The following is an 18527-nucleotide window of genomic DNA, read 5'->3' on the forward strand; positions in this document are numbered from 1 at the left end:
TTCTCTACATGAAGTACAGACGCCCCCCAACTATACGCAATCGTTCCATTCTGGAAAGCCTTGCATAACTCGAATTTTGCATAAATCGGAAACATATACCCGTACGTTACACAAAAATTTCCACAACTCGAAAAGCCTGCTTATGGAACTTTTTCCATAAGTGCGAATTTGCGTAAATTGGGTCTTGCGTAACCTGGGAAGCATCTGTAACTCATTGGAAGTGCATTATAGTAACTGTTCTGAGTTTATAATCTCTGTTGTGTTTTTTAAATAAGTAACTTTTCTTTTTTATAATTTAAGCATTATAATGGGAGAATATGCATCATATTTATTATGTGGATATTTTCTGGTTAGACACTTTTAATATACAGAGAACACTTCTCACAATGTTTGCAAAATAGGATGAAAATAAGAAAATTGTTACTTTTTAGGGAAAAGATCTCCCCAGAGGTTGGGTAAGTAGCTTGGCAGTGGATTACTTGTGGGATACTCAGACACTACAGTACTGAGGGCCATATAAGTACCTAAGATTGATAGTTAAGCACTATAATCAAAATTTAGGCATGTAAATAGAAGTGGCTTGACACTTAAAGATGAACACCTGCAGCTCCCTTGATTTCAGTGAGAGGGATTGTTAAGCACTTCTGAAACACCCTTCTATTTTGGTGGCTAAATATGGATTTAGGAGCCTAGATTAGGTACTCAGCTGTGGAAGTCTTGCACTATGTAGTTACTAGAGGTTAAAATTTTGAATCATCTTTGGTCACAAGGTGCCAATTTCAAACTTGTGACTAGTGGAAATTTGCTGTATCACCATTCAGAATCAGCTAGCTTTGCTCATGAATGAAGAACACTGTGTGGGGAAACTGGCACAATGGCTACAAACAGTGTCCATCATGCCAGAAAATGTACCAAATATAAAAGTTTGAACCTGTTTCTCAACCCCACACAAATAGAATGCTTGAATCATAATATTTATAAGGTCCTTTATCTTAGCCTGGAGGATAAGGTTTCTTCAACACCTCAGAGGCCGGTATTTACTCTTCAACCATAGAATCATAGAATATCAGGGTTGGAAGGGACCTCAGGAGGTCATCTAGTCCCACCCCCTGCTCAAAGCAGGACCAATTCCCAATTAAATCATCCCAGCCAGGGCTTTGTCAAGCCTGACCTTAAAAACTTCTAAGGAAGGAGATTCCACCACCTCCCTAGGTAACGCATTCCAGTGTTTCACCACCCTCCTAGTGAAAAAGTTTTTCCTAATATCCAACCTAAATCTCCCCCACTGCAACCTGAGACCATTACTCCTTGTTCTGTCATCTGCTACCACTGAGAACAGTCTAGAGCCATCCTCTTTGGCACCCCTTTCAGGTAGTTGAAAGCAGCTATCAAATCCCCTCTCATTCTTCTCTTCCGTAGACTAAACATCCCCAGTTCCCTCAGCCTCGCCTCATAACTCATGTGTTCCAGTCCCCTAATCATTTTTGTTGCCCTCCGCTGGACTCTTTCCAATTTTTCCACATCCTTCTTGTAGTGTGGGGCCCAAAACTGGACACAGTACTCCAGATGAGGCCTCACCAGTGTCGAATAGAGGGGAACGATCACGTCCCTCGATCTGCTGGCAATGCCCCTACTTATACATCCCAAAATGCCATTGGCTGACTGGCCTGTAGTTCCCAGGATCCACCTTCTTCCCTTTTTTAAAGATGGGCACTACATTAGCCTTTTTCCAGTCGTCTGGGACTTCCCCCGATCGCCATGAGTTTTCAAAGATAATGGCCAATGGCTCTGCAATCACATCCGCCAACTCCTTTAGCACGCTCGGATGCAACGCATCCAGTCCCATGGACTTGTGCTCGTCCAGCTTTTCTAAATAGTCCCGAACCACTTCTTTCTCCACAGAGGGCTGGTCACCTCCTCCCCATGCTGTGCTGCCCAGTGCAGTAGTCTGGGAGCTGACCTTGTTCGTGAAGACAGAGGCAAAAAAGCACTGAGTACATTAGCTTTTTCCACATCCTCTGTCACTAGGTTGCCTCCATCATTCAGTAAGGGGCCCACACTTTCCTTGACTTTCTTCTTGTTGCTAATATATCTGAAGAAACCCTTCTTGTTACTCTTGCTAGCTGCAACTCCAAGTGTGATTTGGCCTTCCTGATTTCACTCCTGCATGCCCGAGCAATATTTTTATACTCCTCCCTGGTCATTTGTCCACTCTTCCACTTCTTGTAAGCTTCTTTTTTGTATTTAAGATCAGCAAGGATTTCACTGTTAAGCCAAGCTGGTCGCCTGCCATATTTACTATTCTTTCTACACATCGGGATGGTTTGTCCCTGTAACCTCAATAAGGATTCTTTAAAATAGAACCAACAAGTAAGCTACCCAAACAGTTCTAATCTGAAACCCTGGCCCAACTGACTTCTGGATTTCTAGGGCTGATGTCAATAGGGCCAGGATTTCACCTCCAGACACTAAAGACCTGGTCCTGTAAAGTTCTACATACCATCCATTTCCACTGTGGGATAAAGGCTCATGTGTATTTTGTATTCATGCCATAATACAGATGAACTAAATAGGTTGAATAACAGGGTGTCGCAAAAGCTTGTGTATTTGTCATGGGAAAATAAACTTTGAAGTTAGCTTTTGTAACCTTGCAGTAAAAAGTTATTAGGCCATGAAGCTGATTTACACCAGCTGGGTATCTAGCCCATTAATTTTTGTCTCGGTGAAAATGAAGAAACATGTCAGCTCCCAAAGTGAAAGAAGAGGTTTAACCTATCCACTTCAATATGTTTGAAACATTTCTGCATATTCCACTTGCATATTGTATCTGTACAAGAAATACAAGTTACTACAACAGCTTTAAGAGTACCCGTACCTGTTTGTTCAGGGCAGAAGTTTGTCAGAAACACATCTCATTAATTGATATTTGAGCCTGTTGCTGCTGGCTGCCATCTTAAGTGACCTTATTTGTGACACTAGTAATTTGGGAGAAATGCGAGATGTTGTAAACTGGGTTTGAGCCTGTCTTTGATTGTTGAAACGAGCTTTAACTTTGATCTTTAAAAATGAGTTAGCATGAAGGACTGGCTGTGGGAGCAAAAATGAAGGACTGAACATTTTGTAATAGATGTAATGATAAATGTGTTTACAGTATATTACTAGAATAAATTACACTTCCACCCAACTTGAATTTGAGGGGGGAAAAATACAAAAGTTAAATGGCAAAGTGGCAGATTTCAAAGAAATGCATTCCTTAAGGATAACTTTCAGTTGGTACAGATTTCAAACCTGTGTTTTTTTAAAAAAAAAAACAACCTCCAAAGTGAAAAATAATTTTGCTTCTACAGTGTATCTTTCATGCAAACAGTAATTCAGCACTTATGGTTAACTCTTGTTTGATAAAATATTAAAATTAATTTTGAATTCAAAGCTTATGACTGTCAGTATGACATGAGTGTATTTTTATAACACAACAGAGGGATGCCAACATGATTTATAAAATAATTCAAATTCATTTCTGTTGGAGTGGGGCACAAGTTCTTGTTCTGCACATGTGACTCTTGCCTTCGTTTCTTTACATTTGTGTACATTAATGTTTCCACTTCAGGGAGTCAGTGGTGATGGCTGAGGGTTGGGCAGAGTGGTCTCTGAACTATCATGGGTCTAGCTTCAATAATCTCAATCTTACTCTTAGAAGCATATGTAGTTGCCTTTATTACATGTTGAACTAATTAACGCTTCAGTATATGCTTCTAAGACAGAAAAATAGCTTTACTTTGCATAAGGATGCATGTTGAAGTGGCTAAACCTTTTATAAAAAGGATCAAGCTAAGTATTAAAGGTCTTTCTATGGATTTTTAATGGGACTTAAAACAAGCCCCAAGAATAATCTGGTAAGGATCCAGATTGCAAAATTCCTAGCGTTCTAATTTCCTTTTTCTAGCTAATGGGACTAAACTGGTTTCTAGGCAAAAGATCTTATCTTATTCCAAGTTCTTGTCATATCTTTTTAATTGTTGGTAATATCACAGAGTTGTTAATAAAGCTCCTTAAGCTTCAAAACCTAAAGACCCTTTCCAGTCAACCCACCATCCCACCCACCATTGAGTGACTAGATGGGCAACAGACCCAACCTGTTGAACCAAGGTAAGGGGCAAATTCTGGATTAGAAGGCCTCTTTGAGAACGCTCTGACAGCGGGCACATAAATCAGGGGTAATTGGTCTGAAGATTCCAGCCACTTAAAGTGATAAAGCCATAAAGAGCTTAATATTTCAAAGAAACACCTTGAATTGTACCCAGAAACCATCTGGAAGCCAGTGCAGTCTGTGAAGGATAAATGTATGACACTAAATGAGAAGGCAGAATGCATCTGTCCTAGACTGAGATTTTTGAGTGGTTTTCAGGTGTAACCCATATTCCAATCTGAAATCATCAGATAGCAAACTAAAAGTAAAACTCAAGTTTAGAAGCCATAAATAAATATACAAGTAATCATAAATATAGACAGGCAAGCCCATATACTGCATAAATAGCAGTGAATTCTTTTTCATAATCAAATGGATAACCTTTGGACTTTGCAATACACATAGACGAAAGTGTAGACTGTAAAGATATTTACATTATTTAGAGGCAAATTTAGGTTCATGAACTGTCAAGGTTCCTCCCCCACTCTGAACTCTAGGGTACAGATGTGGGGACCTGCATGAAAACCTCCTAAGCTTAATTTTACCAGCTTAGGTTAAGACTTCCCCAAGGTACAAACTAATTTTACCCTTTGCCCTTGGAATTTCCACTGCCACCACCAAACTTTAACTGGGCTCACTGGGAAACGTAGTTTGGACACGTCTTCCCCCCCAAAATCCTCCCAACCCTTGCACCCCACTTCCTGGGGAAGGTTTGGTTAAAAATCCTCACCAATTTGCATAGGTGACCACAGACCCAAACGCTTGGATCTTAGAACAATGAAAAAGCATTCAGTTTACTTCTATTAAAAGTCTTCTTGTAAGAAAAGGAATCACCTCTGTAAAATCAGGATGGTAGATACCTTACAGGGTAATTAGATTCAAAACACAGAGAATCCCTCTAGGCAAAACCTTAAGTTACAAAAAAGACACATAGACAGGAATAGTCATTCTATTCAGCACAGTTCTTTTCTTAGCCATTTAAAGAAATCATCATCTAACACATACCTAGCTAGATTACTTACTAAAAGTTCTAAGACTTCATTTCTGTTCTATCCCCGGCAAAAGCAGCATACAGACAGACACAGACCCTTTGTTTCTCTCCCTCCTCCCAGCTTTTGAAAGTATCTTGTCTCCTCATTGGTCATTTTGGTCAGGTGCCAGTGAGGTTACCTTTAGCTTCTTAACCCTTTACAGGTGAGAGGATTTTTCCTCTGGCCAGGAAGGATTTTAAAGTGGTTTACCCTTCCCTTTATATTTATGACATGAACCATAAAAGTATATTTCTGAAATTGACTGAAAAAGATTCTGTTCTCTTATAATTGTGGCTTTAGCTTTGGAAACTTAAATAGCTTTCTAATATTAATGCATGGAATGAAATTCATATTTAAACTCCAGTAAGAACATGACATAAAGAGCAAGTTTAATTGAGAAGCAGTTTTGATTGTATGTTTTGTATTTTAAATACATATGTTTATCTTGGTTTCTCCCTCCAGGTATTTGATACTCTTTTGAATGGTGATGAAACAAATTCTTCCTACACTCAGAATGTTACAGGATGTAGCAACTACTTTAACTTTTTGCAGTGCCAGGTAAACTCACTATTGCAATAACCAAAAGCCCCAAAACAAAAGAAATTTACTGTCTAACATAAACAAATGTCTTATTCTGTATGTCAGGGTTAGGAAACTGCCTGAATGTAGTAAAGGTGTGTGTATAAATGTAATTTAGTGCCAGTCTACCCACACACCTAAGCACATGCTTAGCTCAAAGTATGAGTTGTCCCACTGACTTCAAAGAAAATATTCACATGCTTAAAGTTAAGCACTTAAATACTTTAGCTGATCAAGGCCTTACTCCGCTTAAACACTTGGTCTTTAAGCCATCTTTTGTAGAATGCACTTTGCAATGTTAGAGAGCTGCTATGTATTTCACAAATTCAAGCCCAATCATGTTTGGTAATAGAATGATCTCTGATGGGAGTTGAATTCCTTTCCATATACAGCAGAAATAGAACAGTATGGCATCTAAAATATCTGGTAATAAGTCAGTTTAGACATCCCCCTCCATTTTCTCTTTAGGCTCAAGAAGAGCTGGGGGGAGGAGGGACCTTCCCCTTTATTGTAGCTTATTTTAGAGTATCAGTGGACTCACTGGCTAATGTCTTGAATAAACAAGAGTTGGCAGGGGTCAGGGGTTTTGATCTTGATGTATGTGGTCACACTGCTGAAAATTGTGTTTTGTTTAATGCAGCTTTCTTGTAACAGGAGCCTGCTGACCAGGAATATTTTGGAGCGTTTTTATCACTCTCAGAAGTGAGGAAAGCTATCCATGTGGGAAATCTTACCTTTCATGATGGGTCTGCAGTTGAGAAGCATTTGCTTGAAGATGTGATGAAGACAATAAAGCCATGGTTAGCTGTAATTATGGATAATTACAGGGTAAGAAAGTAGTAGCTTCTAACTTCCTACTCTGGGGGTATATCTTCACTACAGAATTAACCCAGGCTCTTATCCCTAACCTGCTCCAGTGTGTGCACACAGACCTCGGACCTGAGTATGGTGCTTTCAACCCAGGCTAACTGGCCCATCCTGGGGTCTAAGCTAAAGCTCAAGTGTTGTTATCATGTCAGGCGGTAAGCCACCCACTTTTCAGGCAGGATGTAGTCTATCTAGTTCCGACGGGCTACCAGCACCATCGGTGGAAGAAATCAAAAATAGCTTGGTATCAGGAATGAATAGATGAAAGTTGTAGCAGTAAATTTTTGGTAAACAAGATTGTGTCTTGGTAGGTGTTCACCAACTATCTGAGCTCGGACATGGCTGAATTGTCATAAAGTGAGCAATAATGCACTTAGAAATACAGTTGGGGGTTAACACATCATAATTTATTGTGGGGGATATGTGAAGAAAAGAGAATGCCATGTGGCACTTGTAGTGATGGGAATAGGGCCAACTGGTCTTTAACAGAGCATAATAACATATAGATTAAGAGCTACTTACCTGGTGTTTTCCCACTGGACACTTGGAATTGTATCAAGAATGCACACAACCATTATTTGTAGCACCCACTCTGTTCTTAGTTAAACTATTATCATTTTTCTTTTGACAATGTGGCATTAATAACTAATAATCTGATTTTGAAAAAAAAAATTAAAATCAAGCTTTTAATGCTCGGTTTAGCCTATTGAAAAGTTGAGGGCCCAGATCATCCATTATGGCTGAGAGGAATGGCCCAATGCAGTTTAGGAGAGGTCAGGGTGAAAATATGGCCTTTATATTCCTCAGTCCTGTGCAAGTCCTGTACTGGGTTCAGTCCTCTGGCCTAATATATCGGATTTAAAGGCTGCTCTGAAGTTGCACTGGCTGCCAGCAGCCCCAAGGGTGCAATATGGCAGCCAGGGATCAGCATTGCATAGGCAAGCTCGGGTCACATTTGCGATGTTGGGAGCAAAACCTCTTCATGACATCCCAGGATCTGGGCCAAGATTCTTAAATGTAGCTGTGATGCCAAGGGATGTGAGCTCAGAAGACCGTGCAGATTTCTTGTTTTGAAACTGCAGTAGTCATTTTACTCAACTCAGTCTGAGGTAAGAAGCACTTTTACAAAACTTGTGAGTTTATTTCAGTTTTTAAATCTCTCCTCTTCTGAAAGTTTGTCATGTCTAATTTATTTTGCTCATCTGTGGCTCTGTTTTTTGCTATATATCTCTTGAGAGCTTAGCACGGTATTCAAGGTATACAATTGATTATATAATGATTTCAATACTCATTCTTTATGTAATATGTACTTTATTTACCTGTTTGACAATTGCTGTCCATTTAGCAGATATTTTCATTGAGTTGTCCACAGTGACACCCAACAGGTGTTAGTGGTTACAACTAATTTAGAACCTAGCACAATATGCTTTATTTTCCATTTGTCAAAACTGAATTTCACCTGTTAATGCTGCCTGGTTGCCTAGTTGTGTGTTTGCTCTCTGAAGTTCCTCAATTTTCTCCAGTCTCAACTAAGTAATAATTTTGTATCTTTGGAGAAATGTTGCCACCTCACTCTTCAGCCCTCTTCTGGAACACTAGTGCGTATATTCAGCACTGTTTTCTTTATCTATCTCTGGGGTGCTTCACTATGATTTTTTTTTTTCCATACTGAAAACAGGCTGTTCATTCCTACTCCTTGTTTTCTACCTCTTGACCAGTTTTTTATACAGTACAGTACTTTTATCATTCATTAGCTCCTTAGCTATTTGCTTTTCAAATTCCTTCTTACTGTCTGTTCCCATCTTCCATTTTTCCTGCCATGTTTTGTTCCTCTCACATGGGCTGAATTTCTATTTCCTGAAGGGTACCTGTGTGTCTCAACTAACCTCCAGATGGTTTGCCATTAAACCAAACCTAGAGTTGTTTGCTTCCTTTTTTGTTTAGTTGTATGCCTACCTCCTGTAACTCTTTTACAGAAGCAGCACTTGTGGTTACATAATTGATCTTACATTTCTTAAGCAAAACAAAATGATCTGTTGCATAAGAACTACTCAACAGGAAGAGCAGGACAGGCAAAACTGGTGGGAAAAGTGCAGTTTTAGTGGGAAGGGGAAAGTGGCGGTCAGGAGCTAGGGAAGCTATCCAATATGTTCTAGCTGCTTTGTGCTTCTCTAGACTGAGGTGCAAAATTACAATTCAAGGAGAAAAAGGTTGTAATGTTCATGCTATGTACCTTTAAATAATTAAATAGTACATTGTAGCATTTTCTTTAGGATTCTACTTGTAGGAAATATTTAATTCTAAAAACAAAGGAATTCCCACAAAAATTACATTAAATTGGAGTTAAGGTTGTGAATATATTAATAATTTCAGTAAAACTTTATAGTGATATAATTATACAAGAAACAAGTATTACAAACCATGAAATTCAGAGTTCAGGTTCAGCTTAAAAGAAATTCATGTTAAGATATGAAAATACATAAAGTACTCAAACAACCTTAACTCTGCCCTATAGTGACAATGGGGGAGGGGGGCGTGGAAATAGCCAATAGAAACTGAAAAAAATCAATCTTTTAAAAAAAATCAGTTTAATCTGTGAATAAGAACACTAAAAGATAACACTAATTGTATGCTTATTGCATGGCATCAAAACAGGGCAAAGTTAAGGTTGTTGAAGTGTGATATTCTTTTAGAAAATGAGATGTCAGAGGATCTCTGTAGAAGTCTGGCATATTAGCAATGTACGTATTTCTTTACTATGTAGGAATGCGACATTATTACAGTAATGTATGAAAGGTTTTCTGGGGGAAAAAAATCCCTTTGATATAATTCTTGCTTCAGAAGGGCTACTGGAATTACTGGTAAAAAGTGGAGAGAAAGCAAAATTAGTGATTCTAAATGGGCACTTTCTCTTAATACTATATTCTTGCTGGAACCCCAGATGGGTAATTTCTGTCAACATATTTATTTTGTTGGATTGCTATTACAAGAGGGGTAGTTCAGATGCATTGGGAAGGCTCTTGGCTAGAACAGCTTACAGATCAGACTAGTAAAGTACAATAGGTCCTCGTGGGAAGCAGAACCTCATAAATCTCTTGCTGTTTCCTCTTTTCAGATTCTTCTCAGATATTTAGTATGTTCCAGAAGACTGAAAAGGGTTTTGACTGCTGTTTCCTATTTTTTTTTACTGAAGACAAAGGCTGCAAAATCTTATCTAAAATATTTTCACTACTTGCAAACTGGACAAGCGTTTGATTTGTGTGTGCACACACATGCTTGTCTATGCATTTGGGTTTTTGGCTCCGATTCCCCACACTTTTTTCAAATAGTGGGATTTGATCAAGCTGCCTTGCTTTAATTTGGGTAACCTTTTCCTCCTCTTGCAGCTGCCTAAGAACTTTACTGAAATGTTTACAGACTTCTGTCAAGCTTTTGCCAGAAGATGTTTTATCTTGTCACTTTTAAGGAAATATTATACCAACAGGTTCAGACAGCAAGTAAAACACGGCACATGTGCAACTTGGCCATCTTTCAGTACTCTCCTGTAACACTGGCTCTTTTGTTCTTTATGAAACCAGGGAAAGACCTCAGGAACTAACGCATGCATATTTGGTCTTCAAGATGTTGGCTGCTGTTTTCTTAATTGAAATAAGAGATGCACTGTACACTCTATTTTTCAAAACCCTATCACTGGATGAGAGGGAAGCTTCTTAGTGACATTCATTTAGTGAATTGTCCTGGTAAGCAAGATTTTGAAGATTACACTGTTGCCACTTGTTGATATTGGCAGAGGGATAGTATAATAAAGACACAGTGTAGCACAGTTGCTATGTTGCATGAGGCAAATCATGCTTGCTTGTCTCATGGTGTTGCAATGGCTGTGAATCATCTGAACCTGGTGTTTGTGTGTCAAAGAATTATGGCGGGCTACTTTTGGCTCTCTGGTCTCTTGGCAAACTGTCTTTTTGCCTGTTGCAGCAGTTATTTGGGATGGATTAGATATTATAGTTACAGGTTTTAGAGTAACAGCTGTGTTAGTCTGTATTCGCAAAAAGAAAAGGAGTACTTGTGGCACCTTAGAGACTAACCAATTTATTTGAGCATAAGTTTTCGTGAGCTACAGCTCACTTCATCGGATGTCTCTAAGGTGTCACAAGTACTCCTTTTCTTTTTGCATATTATAGTTACTGGCACTTCATTCTCTGGTCTTTGCTTTCCATCTTGATTTATCCAATTGGGACATCAGGTGGCTGTTGAAATCATTTGTCATATTTGGATGTTGTCCACCATTCTCTTAATAGAGCCATTTTGCAGAGGATACAGTGCTTATGAGTGCACTTGAGTACAGATGTGCAAATAAATAGGAATCAAGTAAATAATTAACTTTCATTTTGGTGAATATGTAGCTCTGGGAAGCTGTTGTACTACAAGGAGGGAAATATGAATGAAAAAGGTCAAAGTTTAGTAGTAGTAGTAATCTTAAATGTCAGAACCTACATGTGCCCCCATTCCCTCGCATAATGAATTGCACTGCAGAAAGCTACTTTCCTTGTAAAAGATCTGTGTCCCTGCTCCAGGAAAATTCTACTGCTTGTCCATAATAAGAGTTTCATCTATTGGTTTGAAAGCACTTGCAAAGGTGGGTAAGCATGATTGTCCTCATTTTGCAGTTGGGGACACTAAAGCAGAGATGTTGTGACATGCCCAAGGTCCTGCAGCTACTCAATGGTAGGGTAATAAATAGAATGTAGTTTTACTGAATTCCAGTTTGGTGCCTCAGCCACTGGGCCATGCTGCTTCCATTACTTTGTGTTCATATGAAAAATTATATTGAACACTACTGTTCCAAAAGGAACACTTAAAGCCCAGGAAATGCCAAAACTAAGGCTGCCTATATGGCCTTAATTCTACCTCATGTGCATGACTGTTCTTTAATTGCACGATCTCATTCATTACACATTCTGCTCTACTGAGGGCTCAGATGTGGTTAGTTGAATAGCAGCATAAATTCATATTTATCCTGTGGTAACTGCAAATAGAATATGGCCAAAAATAAAGAACAGGGTCTGCGTGACTCCGATCCTGCTGTGCATTGTCCAGTCTGTGCACTGAATGAGGCCAGGGGTCCACAGAAGGAAACTGTATGTAACCATACAAGTACAGACTGTCGTAATTCATATACCCAAGGAGGCAGAATTAAGATTCTGTGGGCAACATTAGTTTGGCTTATTTCTGTGAGCAGTAGTAATCCAGTAGTGCCTCCATCCAAGAATCTCATAGCCCCTCGTAAGTGTTAACTACTCCTCATTTCAGTGGTGGTGGCTTTTTCCCCACTTTCAGATTAGGTGTGGGAGTGAGGCAGAGAGGTTTTGACTTGGAGATTGTGACATGGAAGGCTGTGGCATGACAGATTAAAGATTTTCTCTCCCCCCCCCCATGCTACAAATATCATTTTTCCAGTGTTGAGATTTGTTTTCTTTCAAGGTTCGTGCTTCCAGTTTGTATGAGATGTTTTTAAATAGGTGTTCTTTGTAGATGCACCCTTCTTGTCATCCAAACTTTATTTGCTATGACTTCTGATTGTTGGATGCCCTAGATATTGAATTCCACTTGTGGTGGCTACTTAAAAGATTCTCTTTTCAGCAGATGAACTCAACCATCTAATAAACTAGATCATCATGAACTGAAAAATAGAGGCTAGAGTGGAAAATGGTGCTTGCTCTAATTGGAGCTAAGATTACTATGAAACCATAGGCATTTCCTGTTGCCAAGATATTGTGTTGGTCCCTGGAAACTTTGTAGGCCAGTGTTGGAATGTTGCTGTTGACCTCTGAACAGTTACATTAGAGAGGTTAACTTGCCTTGGGGGTAGGGCTTAGTATTGCAGTGTTTAAGAGTTCATCTAGTCAGGAAATTGTGGCTGTAAAGTTACATAGCCCTGTCGCTTATCGTTACACAGCTCATTAAATCACAGCTAATTGCATCTTCACTCTTCCCCAGTATTCAAGTCTTAATGTTTTTCTGCCTAATTAGCACATTGAAAGTTTAAAATCCATACCATTCTGCTTATTTTACTTGCTTACTCTAATCAGAACAAATTTTACATCCAAATTTTATTGTCTGGTGTAAAGGAAAACTACATTCAGCTTGTTCAGTTCAGTAGCCTGAAAGTTCATGAGGTAGGTGCTTATCATTTAATTATTAATCTGAAGTGTATTTGAAATTGGAATTTTTGAGGCCACTGTGCACTACTTTAGTTTGCTAAACATTTGCCTCTTTATCCTTTTTGCTACTTGTTGAAGTTTTCACTCTCTCATCCATGTGTTGTCTATTTAGACTGTATGTTCTTTGGTGCAGGAACATTATCTCTAAATCACCTATCATTGTTTTGGCATCATATCAATATACTGGAAACAGTCAAGTTACGTCTCTCTTGTGATAATGGAAAAGACATTTCAAATGTATATGGTAAAACCATATGGGTAACTGATCTAAATGGGAATTCACTTTGAGGCTCACATCCGTATAGTTCATTAGAATACCAAAAGTAATCTTCCAAATCCAGAAAGATCTTTTGCCAACTCCTAAACTCAAAACCACACTGTAACACAGAGTGTGTTCAGTTTAAAAGAATAGCATCTAACTTGGACTTTCAGTAGAACTACTTTATTACGTACAAGGGTCGCAAAGTAAAAGTAATTAGGATCAACTCAATGATTCTTTGCATGTTTATTTGCTACAGCAACAGTATATAAACCAGAATGTGCATTTTATTTTATTTTATTTATTGTAGTGAAGCCTTTTTAAGATGTGAATTATGCCACACTTACTTTTGTCCTAGCTTGAAGTCTTAGCATCTGCTTTCCCTTTAAGGAAATGGATATCATAGAATAATAGAATAGAATATCAGGATTGGAAGGGACCTCAGGAGGTCATCTAGTCCAACTCCCTGCTCAAAGCAGGACCAATCCCCAACTAAATCATCCCAGCCAGGGCTTTGTCAAGCTTGACCTTAAAAACCTCAAAGGAAGGAGATTCCACCACCTCCCTAGGTAACGCATTCCAGTGCTTTACTACCCTCCTGGTGAAAAAGTTTTTTTCCTAATATCCAACCTAAACCTCCCCCACTGCAGCTTGAGACCATTACTCCTTGTTCTGTCATCTGCTACCACTAAGAACAGTCTAGATCCATCCTCTTTGGAACCCCCTTTCAGGTAGTTGAAAGCAGCTATCAAATCCCCCCTCATTCTTCTCTTCCGCAGACTAAACAGTCCCGGTTCCCTCAGCCTCTCCTCGTAAGTCATGTGTTCCAGTCGCCTAATAATTTTTGTTGCCCTCCACTGGACACTTTCCAGTTTTTCCACATCCTTCTTGAAGTGTAGGGCCCAAAACTGGACACAGTACTCCAGATGAGGCCTCATCAATATCAAATAGAGGGGATTGATCACGTCCCTTGATCTGCTGGCAATGCCCCTACTTATACAGCCCAAAATGCCATTAGCCTTTTTGGCAACAAGGGCACACTGTTGACTCATATCCAGCTTCTCGTCCACTGTAACCCCTAGGTCCTTTTCTGCAGAACTGCTGCCGACCCATTTAGTCCCTAGTCTGTAGCAATGCATGGGATTCTTCCGTCCTAAGTGCAGGACTCTGCACTTGTCTTTGTTGAACCTCATCAGATTTCTTTTGGCGCAATCCTCCAATTTGTCTAGGTCCCTCTGTATCCTATCCCTACCCTCCAGCGTATCTACCACTCCTCCCAGTTTAGTGTCATCTGCAGACTTGCTGAGGGTGCAGTCCACTCCATCCTCCAGATCATTAATGAAGATATTGAACAAAACTGGCCCCAGGGGCACTTCACTTGATACCGGCTGCCAACTAGACATGGAGCCATTGATCACTACCCGTTGAGCCCGACAATCTAGCCAGCTTTCTATCCACCTTACAGTCCATTCATCCAGCCCATACTTCTTTTACTTGCTGGCAAGAATACTGTGGGGGATTTGCTAAAGTCAAGTCCACTGCTTTCCCCTCATCCACAGAGCCAGTTATCTCGTCATAGAAGGCAATTAGATTAGTCCGGCATGACTTGCCCTTGGTGAATCCATGCTGACTGTTCCTGATCACTTTCCTCTCCTCTAAGTGCTTCAGAATTGATTCCTTGAGGCCCTGTTCCATGATTTTTCCAGGGACTGAGGTGAGGATGACTGGCCTGTAGTTCCCCAGATCCTCCTCCTTCCCTTTTTTAAAGATGGGCACTACATTAGCCTTTTTCCAGTCATCCGGGACCTCCCCTGATCGCCATCAATTTTCAAAGATAATGGCTAATGGCTCTGCAATCACATCCGCCAACTCCTTTAGCACTCTCAGATGCAGCACATCCAGTCCCATGGACTTGTGCTCGTCCAGCTTTTCAAAATAGTTCCAAACCACTTCTTTCTCCACAGAGGGCTGGTCACCTCTTCCCCATGCTGTGCTGCCCAGTGCAGTAGTCTGGGAGCTGACCTTGTTCATGAAGAGAGGCAAAAAAGCACTGAGTACATTAGCTTTTTCCACATCCTCTGTCACTAGGTTGCCTCCCTCATTCAGTAAGGGGCCCACGCTTTCCTTGACTTTCTTCTTGTTGCTAACATACCTGAAGAAACCCTTCTTGTTACTCTTAACATCTCTTGCTAGCTGCAACTCCAAGTGTGATTTGGCCTTCCTGATTTCACTCCTGCATGCCTGAGCAATATTTTTATACTCCTCCCTGGTCATTTGTCCAATCTTCTACTTCCTGTAAGCTTCTTTTTTGTGTTTAAGATCAGCAAGGATTTCACTGTTAAGCCAAGCTGGTCGCCTGCCATATTTACTATTTTTTCTTCTCATCTGGATGGTTTATTCCTGTAACCTCAATAAGGATTCTTTAAAATACAGCCAGCTCTCCTGGACTCTTTCCCCCCTCATGTTGTTCTCCCAGGGGATCCTGCCCATCAGCTCCCTGAGGGAGTCAGTCTGCTTTTCTGAAGTCCAGGGTCCGTATTCTGCTGCTCTCCTTTCTTCCTTGTGTCAGGATCCTGAACTCAACCGTCTCATGGTCACTGCCTCCCAGATTCCCATCCACTTTAGCTTCCCCTACTAATTCTTCCTGGTTTGTGAGCAGCACGTCAAGAAGAGCTCTGCCCCTAGTTGGTTCCTCCAGCACTTGCACCAGGAAATTGTCCCCTACGCTTTCCAAAAACTTCTTGGATTGTCTGTGCACTGCTGTATTGCTCTCCCAGCATATATCACGGTGATTGAAGTCTCCCATGAGAACCAGGTCCTGCAATCTAGTAACTTCCGTAAGTTGCCAGAATAAAGCCTCATCCCCCTGGTCTGGTGGTCTCAAGCAGACTCCCACCATGACATCACCCTTGTTGCTCATACTTCTAAACTTAATCCAGAGACTCTCAGGTTTTTCTGCAGTTTAATACCGGAGCTCTGAGCAGTCGTACTGCTCTCTTACATACAATGCAACTCCCCCACCTTTTCTGCCCTGCCTGTCCTTCCTGAACAGTTTATATCCATCCGTGACAGTACTCCAGTCATGTGAGTTATCCCACCAAGTCTCTGTTGTTCCAGTCACATCATAATTCCTTGACTGTGCCAGGACTTCCAGTTCTCCCTGCTTGTTTCCCAGGCTTTTTGCATTTGTGTATAGGCACTTAAGATAACTCGCTGATCGTCCTGCTTTCTCAGTATGAGGCAGGAGCCCCCCCTTCTTGCGCTCGCCTGCTCGTGTTTCCACCTGGTATCCCACTTCCCCACTTACCTCAGGGCTGTGGTCTCCTTCCCCCAGTGAACCTAGTTTAAAGTCCTCCTCACTAGGTTAGCCAGCCTGCTTGTGAAGATGCTCTTCCCTCTCTTCGTTAGGCGGAGCCCATCTCTGCCTACCACTCCTCCTTTTTGGAACACCATCCCCTGGTCAAAGAATCCAAAGCTTTCTCTCTGCCACCACCTGCATAGCCATTCGTTGACTTCCATGATTCAACCATCTCTACCCGGGTCTTTTCCTTCCACAGGGAGGATGGATGAGAACACCACTTGCTCCTCAAACTCCTTTATCCTTCTTCCCAGAGCCACATAGTCTGCAGTGATCCACTCAAGGTCATTCTTGGCAGTATCCTTGGTGCCCATGTGGAGAAGTAGGAAGGGGTACCTATCCGAGGGCTTGATGAGTCTCGGCAGTCTCTCCGTCACATCGTGAATCCTAGCTCCTGGTAAGCAGCAGACTTCTCGGTTTTCCCGGTTGGGGCGGCAGGTAGATGACTCAGTCCCCCTGAGGAGGGAGTCCCTGACCACCACCACCCGCCTCCGTCTCTTGGGAGCAGTGGTTGTGGTACTCCCTTCCCTAAGACAGTGCATCTCATGCCTTCCAATCGGAGGAGTCTTCTTCTGCTCCCTTCCCTCAGATATGTCATCTAGTCCACTCTCCGCATTAGTACCTGTGGAGAGAACATGAAAACGGTTGCTTACCTGTATCTGCATTACTGGTACATGGATGCTCCCCTTTCTTCTGGAGGTCACATGCTGCCAAATTTCTTCCCCACTGCGCAGCCTGCTCTGAATCTTCAGAATGTTGTGCCCGTAGAAGCATATCCTGATGTCTGTGTAGGAAATCTTCAGTTTCTCTTATGCAACACAGGGTTGATACTTTGTTTCTCCAGACCTTGAACCTTCTCTTCCAATATGGAGACCAGTTTGCACTTTGTCGCTTCTGTCCTGTGGAAGAAAGCCAAACATGGCACATCCTGTGCAGGTGGTAACAGCTGAACGCTCACCATCCAAATTACCTTCCTTCTAAGAGCTTTCTCAGGTGTTGTGGTAACTACTCAGAGAAGCCTGCAATCTTTTAGTCATGTCTGAATGAGAATGAAGCAGATAAAAGTATCCTTCTTACATCCTCATACATCCTTTTAAACTGACAGTATTTTTTAAATATTGTGACGGGGCAAGGCCAAATAGATATATTAGCTCCAGGCTAAACAAATCCCTGGTACCAGGATAAGTGAAATGGCAGCTGCTCCAGGTCAATTAAGACACCTGGGGCCAATTAAGAACTTTCCAGAAGGCAGGGAGAAGGCTAGGTTGATTGGGACATCTGGGGCCAATCAGGGGCTGGCTGAAACTAGTTAAAAGCCTCCCAGTCAGTCAGGTGGGTGTGCCTGTCAGGAGCTGTGGGAGGAAGTTGCGTTGTTGGAGAGGCTGAGTAGTACACACCATATCAGGCACAAGGAAGGAGGTCCTGAGGCAAGGGTGAAGTGGAGCTTGAGGAAGTGAGGGCTGCTGGGGGGGGAAGTAGCCCAGGGAATTGTACATGTACTGTTTCTAAAAGGTCAGCTACCATAGCTGATACTATTAGGGTCCCTGGGCTGGAGCCTGGAGTAGAGGGTGGGCCCGGGCTCCCCCCCACCCCCGACCTGTGCCCCCTGATTAATCACCGAGACTGGGAGACAACAGACACTATGCAAGGAAGGATAACTTCTCCTCACCTCCCTCGCTGGCTTATGATGAAAATGGCTCAGTAGATTGTGACCCTCGTCTCTAGAGAGAGAAGGATTACGTGCAGGGTCATAGTGAGCCTCTGAGGCTAGCGAAATCCACCAGGAAACGCGGGACCCACAGAGGCAAGGACAGAGCTTTGTCATAATATAAAAACCATTAGATTTGAAGAAAAACAGAGACAGATCTGCTATACAAATTTTCTTAGGAATTAATTTAGTCTGGATACTTGGAATTGCAATTTGCACTTAAATTGCAGAACTGCTGTCTTTTGGGGGTGCAGAACTTTGTTTTTCAATAACCATTATTCAAATTTGATCTACAAGACCCAAAACTTCTTTTTA

General features: G+C 41.3%; 1 protein-coding gene across 1 annotated transcript in view; it reads left to right on the forward strand.

The window, feature by feature from the left end:
• The window catches only part of CPVL (carboxypeptidase vitellogenic like), a 96450-nt gene that overhangs the window by 40192 nt on the left and 37731 nt on the right, over nt 1-18527 (forward strand). Inside the window, exons 11-12 of the mRNA XM_074943320.1 lie at nt 5680-5775; nt 6451-6624. Coding sequence (XP_074799421.1) covers nt 5680-5775; nt 6451-6624 — 270 coding nt within the window. The remainder of the gene's footprint in view (nt 1-5679; nt 5776-6450; nt 6625-18527) is intronic.

Source organism: Natator depressus, chromosome 2 (assembly GCF_965152275.1).
Source record: "Natator depressus isolate rNatDep1 chromosome 2, rNatDep2.hap1, whole genome shotgun sequence".
Classification (NCBI taxonomy): Eukaryota; Metazoa; Chordata; order Testudines; family Cheloniidae; genus Natator; species Natator depressus.